A 7379-nucleotide genomic window follows, 5' to 3' on the forward strand; every position below is an offset into this window, starting at 1 on the left:
GGGTGGGAGGGCGGGCATTTGTGAGCCTCTGTGCTTTCAGGGCTGAACTCAGGAACGGGAGCCCTCTTTGGGCTGGACGTGGAAACTGGGGTGACAAAGGGCTCTGAGGAAGGCGGGAGGAGAGGGAGCAGGTCAGCCTCCCAGTCTATCAGATCCTCCTCCACTGTCCCTATACCCAGGTCCATACATAGCTCACCCTCAGCCATGCTGCAGTGGGCGGAGCTCCTCTCTGCGTTCTTACTGGCCACTGCATTTTCCCCCGTGGCGGGCGTAGTTGCCGGCTCACACACCTTGACTGACGACGGTGAACAGGGATCCATGTCTCGGCAGTGTCCACTACACAAAGGCAGCAATACTCGCTCGAGGACCTTCCTCGGACGACGGCGCTCTGTATGCCAAGTTTAGACTTGCATCGTCCAGGTAGCTGGAGAGGTTGGTGAGGACCAGGAACAGTCTGGTGTGGTCCTCAAGCGATCTTTCCCCCTGCTCCAGCAGGAGGAGGAGGTATTCGGGATGAAGGAGGGATCCATGAAGGGAACACTATGGAAACAAAACACTGAGCAAAAAAAGAAACAAAAACGGAGGGAACACACGGAGGTAACTGTGTGTGTCGGGTCTTCTGTCACGGTTCGCTGCCGGAAGGAACGCAGGAGACGCGGAGAAGCATTAAACAGTCTTTTAATGATCAGACACAGGAGTAAATCCACAACGGGAAGGGAGAATGACACTCGAACATCACCAGACAAACAAGGAATGCACAGACAGGAACTCTTTTACATGACATAACAAGGGAATTGGCAGGAATACAGGTGCACAGCATTACTAATTAGACACGGGAGGAACTGGGTCACGGAGCACATGGGGAGGGAAAACACACACACAACAGTCCAAGGGCGTGACATTACTCCCCCCTCTCGGAAGGCGTGTCCCACGCCGTAACAATTCCACCGGGAGGATCCGGAGGGCCAAGGCGGAGCAGATGGCGCTGGCGACCGACGCGGAGATGTGGATCCGGGAGGCCGTGGTGGAGCTGGAGCGACAGAGGACTGAGGTGGAGCCGAGGGGATGAAGGAGCCTGACGTAGCCGGATGGGCCGAGGCGAAGCCAGAGGAGTGGAGTCCCGAGGCGCAGGATGGTTTCCCCCGTGGCGGGCGTAGTTGCCGGCTCACACACCTTGACTGACGACGGTGAACAGGGATCCATGTCTCGGCAGTGTCCACTACACAAAGGCAGCAATACTCGCTCGAGGACCTTCCTCGGACGACGGCGCTCTGTATGCCAAGTTTAGACTTGCATCGTCCAGGTAGCTGGAGAGGTTGGTGAGGACCAGGAACAGTCTGGTGTGGTCCTCAAGCGATCTTTCCCCCTGCTCCAGCAGGAGGAGGAGGTATTCGGGATGAAGGAGGGATCCATGAAGGGAACACTATGGAAACAAAACACTGAGCAAAAAAAGAAACAAAAACGGAGGGAACACACGGAGGTAACTGTGTGTGTCGGGTCTTCTGTCACGGTTCGCTGCCGGAAGGAACGCAGGAGACGCGGAGAAGCATTAAACAGTCTTTTAATGAATTCCACAACAGGAACAAGGAATGACACATGAACATAACTTGTAGACCCAACAGGGGAGAAATGCACAGACAAGAACTTAAATGCAAGGGATAATTAGCAGGGGAGGGAAAACACACACACAACATTCCAAGGGCGTGACACTAAGGGCCTGTTTACACCTGGTCATTTCATGCGTTTTCGCTGATCGGATATCTATCGGATTTCTTCAAACGTTTCCATTTACACTTGGTCACATAAATGTGTCATCGCAAAACGGATTTAAATCCGATCTTCAATTCCCGCGCTATATTTAAATTTAACGGAGTTCACGTGAACGAAATCAAAAGATAAGCGCTGCATTTTATTCATTATCAGCTCATTTCAAGATCAAAGACCGCAATAGGAGAGCGAGCGGCATCAGAACTGGAAAGATAGGTTAGTCACACTAGATGCGTGTTGCATTAGCGCAGTCATATCTGACTATAATGTCATGTAGCCTATAACAGCTCTCACACGGTTATTATTTTTAAAATTTACATATGTGGTTTCAACAACAAGATGCATTTACACTTGTCCATTTTCGTCTGGAATGCGGCCCAGACCACCTCCTGAAGTGGTTTGAGCGATCGGATTTATATCAGTCTCGAATGCGTTTCGCAGGGCATTTACACCTGGTCTTTTCACGATCGGATAGCTATCCTATCAGACAAATCACATGAAGTGACCAGGTGTAAACAGCCCCTAAGTTACAAGTTTAGATCAGCTAGAAACAGCTACTAGTACCAACCAACATGGCTTTCAAAATATAACTTGTCATATGTTTATACTCAAATATAATCTTTCGCAGGCACATTAAAAACAATATAGGCTATTGCCGAAGGCTCTGATATAGAGAGGAAATGTCCCTGTGTTTGTTTTGGCTCAAAGTATTATTAGTATTATTAGTATTTTGATTAGTATTACGTCTTTAATAGATTTTTCCGTACATTTCTGCCATATGTACACTAACTGACAGTCACCACTGATAAGCTACCACTAAATATTGTAGAAACTTAATTTGCTGTGAAGTTGCTTTGCAACGATTTGTATCGTGAAAAGCGCTATACAAATAAACTTGAATTGAATTGAATATTATTAAGCTGTCAGATATGGTTGTTTTCCTGTATTTGTCTAGTAGTGTTACATAGGAATTTATGGGTATTTCTTTTGCATGTTTGATTACAGTTAGTGCTGAAGACAGTTTAGCTGAAAATACGACAACTGTTCAGCTGGTTAATCCAGAAGATCATCATGAGAAACCCAGAAAAGGTATAGTTTTCAGAGATCATCTAAATAGTCTTACACTGGACATGAAGTAATGACCAGAGTATGAAGAAATCCCCCCCCACCCAAAAAAGCAACAAAAATTTATATTTAAACATTACATTTATGAATATTACCATGAACTACATAGACCCAAACAATATACAAAATGTATTTATTTAAACAGAAAAAGACTTTAAATTACTGTAAATATATATATATACTGTATATATATATATAAATTGGTTATTTGTAAGTTACCATATAAACAGTATGTCAATCATTGTCATGCATTATATGTACTTTTACTGTAAAATACTGTTAAAAATGTATTTTTTTGCACATAAAATCTATGAAGTACTTTATAATTTACATGAAAAACAGTAAAAGAACATTCCCAGAAGTCACTGCAGTATCAAATGATTGTATTTTATATAAATAATTTAGTTTTAATACACTATGTACATTAGGGCATTTTGTGTTACATTTTCTGATATTTAGTTAATGTTTATTGCATTATTTTTGTGTCATGTATGTTGTTACCCTGATGGTGTGGTCTTTGATGGTTTTACCTTCTGTATGGTGTTTATCGGTACATTTTATGGTTAAAAATCAGGTTTTGGTACATAATAACAGGATAACTCTTAATGAAATATCCAGTTTTAAGTTGTAAAATACACAGGTACCAATATGCAAAATATGCTGCTCCTAGAGCTCTTACTGTAAAGAAAATGGCCCAATGTGTTGTCTTTGGCTGAGACTAACTTAAGGCCTTATCAAGGCAAATGTGTCGCATTCGCCTTTCCTTATCTGGCAATGTTATGAGAGCTATCACTGATGGTTGTGTGTTTGGTTACAGCCCCCGCTGGACGCAGTTTTGCTGTTCAGCGTGACTATGAAACCCAGACGGATGAGCCGATTGACTACAATATGGATGAGACATTGCCCAACTCTTCTTTAATGCCAAATAAAACTCGTAAAGGTATGTACAATATCCAGCAAACAGACTGCTAACAGTAATTATACAATAAATGAAATGGCCTTGTGTTTGTGGCTTTAGTTAGGCCCGTTCACACCAAGAACAATAACGATAAGAGTTAAAACTCATTCTAATTCTATGAGAATAAAATTCACACTATACCAATAACAGCACATAGGAAGGATATCAATACTTTCAGAACGATTTCTTCCAGCTGATATATTTAATATTGACAGCCAGTTAAGAGTCCTGCTTTAATGAGCTTGAGCATTTAAAGTGGCAGACAACAAAAATGATGCATGCATTTATAATAAACACTCTGTTAGTGTAAATGATAGTTATCATTCTTGGTGTGAATGTCTTAAACATCTTCATCGAGGCCTCTCAGTCATATGTCTAGAGTTGTTATGAGAGGTGTCATTGATGCTGTTGTGTTTTTGTATGTCGGGTTATAGAGTTACGCCAACAAGCATCCCAATCTAATAAAGGAGCACATCCATGTAACATCACTGATCCGAATGCAGCAAGATGCACAATCCCGATACTCAAGATCTCAGACAAGGCTGTTGACTTCCTTAAAAGCCCACTGGCCACACGCATCATGCCCTCATTCTACATCATCATCATCCTCATTAGTTTGCCCCTGAATGCTTTGACCTTGGTAACATTCACCTGTAGGATTCGAGCGAAGAAACCAGCTGTGATCTACATGTCTCACCTGGCGTGTGTGGACCTGCTCTTCACCCTGCTGCTGCCTCTGAAGATCCACTACCAGCTGAACGCTTCAGATTGGGTGTTCGGTGAGGCGGTGTGTTGTGTGCTCAGTGCAGCTTACTACTGCTACATGTACTGCTCCATACTGCTGATGATGAGCATGAGTGTGGACAGGCTGCTGGCTGTAGTGTTTCCCATCGCCTCTCTGACCTGGAGGAGCACAAGGAAAGCCACATGTGTGTGTGTGCTGGTCTGGCTGCTGGCGCTCGCTGGTACAGTGCCACTTCTCTCCATAACACAAACATTCAAGATAAAGGATGTGGGCATCACCTGCCATGATGCATTGATCCACAATGACCATACAGATCAGCAGTACATGTACCAGTTCTCCATCCTCTCCTGTGTCTACTACTTTGTGCCACTTATTGTCACCTTAGTGAGCTACTCCACCATCATATTTGTGCTCCGAATCAAGTCTAATCAATTTGCGACATCATCATCGCTATCAGAAAAGCGAAGTAGAGCTGCGATTATGGCTATTGCTGTGCTGATGGTGTTTGTGGTGTGCTTCGCACCAACCAATGGCATCCTGTTGTACCACTGTTTTCTTTTAGCTACTGGATTCAACAGCGGTGAGGGAGATTTATCATATGCAGCTTACCTGTTGGCTGTGTGTTTGGGGAGCGCAAGTGTTTTTCTGGACCCTCTTCTGTACTATTACGGCTCGTCTCAATGCAGACAGAAGATCAGCTCTGTGTTTTGGTGGAGATGGGGAAAAAGCACCTTATCAAATTCAAACAGTCAGACAAAATCCTCTTATGTAAGTTGTGAGTACAGTCAGGCACGCATTAAGATGTGAATTGTTTCGAAAAAGAGCTGATGAAATTTTCTGATATTGTGCTATTGACAGAAGATTGAATTCAAAGTCTGGCCACAAATCCTGATTCATGCTAAAGCAGGATATATATCCCTTCCATGCTGTTATTTTAAAAAATCCAGCATGTTACTAGGTCAAATTGACCCAACCTATTCACTGCTCAAGAGACTCCATTTCCTGTTTGTGACTGAGCATGTGTAAGAAACACAGTGTTACTGAAAGCATTTTACATCGCCATGTTCAGATCACATTTCTAGAGAATGTCATGCAATTTCAGGCTGAAAAATTGAAAGTTAAGTGGCAGTAAATCTGTCTAAAAGAGGACAGAATATTGTATAGAAGAAACTTAAAACATTCTATTTTTGAAACATTTACTTGATACACTTTCATTCAATTTTGATTGCAAGACAATTACAAAATTACACAAATATTTGTACAAAACAGATAATAAAACAGATCATGTTGTTATCTTTATATTTTCTGAAATATTAATTAGCACAATCAGCATTTTCTAAAAATTAAGCACCTACTTTCAGTAAATATTTGTTTAGAAATATTTCAAAAAACATTTCAGGCTCTATTTTGTGACGTATTTGTGAAAAGAGCCAGCAGTCAAAATACAACAAATATAAAAAGCAGTCAATCCAAGTGTATGGGTGAAACAAAAAACATGATATTGACTATTTTGTAATTCTGAAGGCAAACAGTTCAGCTGCAGTCACTGTAATTCATTATATAGACACATTATCTGTATATATAATCAGACTTTTTCCATCTCTGTCTTTTGCTGTACAGGTACACTCCACTATATTAAATTGCCGGTTTTAACCGACAGCTTGAATGTGTAAATATCTCTACATATAAGATGATGTGATACATACATGTGCACATGGATGATATACTGTATTTAAATAATTTGTGCACATTTTCTTATACTATTATATTTTAATAACTGAACTGAACTTATATATTTGCTAGTTGTCAAACAAGCCTATTTTCTCAAACTTTTAAGTTCTGGTCTTCGCTATATCATATTGTATCACTAAAGTACCTACTATATATCTTACTTTTCTCAGGTCCCAGTGACAACAGTGAAATGCTGAAATCTTGTCTTACACTAAAAAAATGGTGCTATATAGCACTAAAAGCGGTTCTTTGGCTTGTAATCATAGGGGAACCACTTTTAGTGCTATTTAGCACCTATTTTTACAGGTACTATATAGCACCTTTGTCAAATGGTGCCATGTAGAACCATAAGAGGTGCCATATAGCACTTTTTCTCAACAATGGTGCACCAATCATAACTCATCCATGGCTCCCAGCATGCATTGCGACATGAATAAATGATGCAGCTGCATTGTCTTAGTATTTTCTTTTATTCTTACTATTTGCTTTTATTTTTGTTGTGACTTTTTACTGCCCTGTTGCGTGATGTTCAAAAATCATGTCAAAATGATCAGAACATTGTCACCATTGCTGAGATTCACATGCTGATTCTTCATGTCTATGAGGGACAGAACTGAAACCTCTTTATAACCCATCATTCTAAAAGTGGTTTATACAATTTTCTCACATTGTCACGTTGTATCGTAGAGCTGCAATAATACAAAACTCATAAAAGAATAAAGATTTTGATAATATGCAACCAGAGACTCAGACGCATGAAATTATTTTACCATAAGTTCCTTGCCATCACATATGTGCTTTATAAACACTATTGTAACAGCCAAAGACAAACTTATTTTAACTTAAAATTAAAGTCAAAGGTCAAGAGGCAACTAAAGCAAACACTATTCACAAAAATGGTAAGTTGAAAAAAAACATCTAAACATTAATTCTCAATAAAGAACTTCTGTTTTAGATACTCCAGAAATAAAGTCTAACTGGTTAGTAATGTGTGAAGTTGGTTGCTGTTTGTGGAGAGGTCCTTTTTTTCTGAGGTCAAAGGTCTCATGTGGG

At 40.8% G+C, this 7379-nt stretch overlaps 1 protein-coding gene across 2 annotated transcripts in view; it reads left to right on the top strand.

Annotated features, from left to right (window-relative positions):
• Positions 1-5914, top strand: part of LOC107662393 (proteinase-activated receptor 1-like) — an 8714-nt gene extending 2800 nt beyond the window's left edge. Inside the window, exons 2-4 of one of the 2 annotated variants that reach the window (XM_016452391.1) lie at positions 2773-2856; positions 3710-3832; positions 4285-5914. In XM_016452391.1, coding sequence (XP_016307877.1) covers positions 2773-2856; positions 3710-3832; positions 4285-5402 — 1325 coding nt within the window. In that variant the 3' untranslated portion in view covers positions 5403-5914. The remainder of the gene's footprint in view (positions 1-2772; positions 2857-3709; positions 3833-4284) is intronic. The other variant, XM_016452400.1, reaches the window with a different exon arrangement.
• Positions 5915-7379: the final 1465 nt, after the last annotated feature.

The sequence above is a fragment of the Sinocyclocheilus anshuiensis genome, unplaced genomic scaffold (assembly GCF_001515605.1).
Source record: "Sinocyclocheilus anshuiensis isolate Anshui unplaced genomic scaffold, SAMN03320099.WGS_v1.1 scaffold457, whole genome shotgun sequence".
NCBI lineage: Eukaryota > Metazoa > Chordata > Actinopteri > Cypriniformes > Cyprinidae > Sinocyclocheilus > Sinocyclocheilus anshuiensis.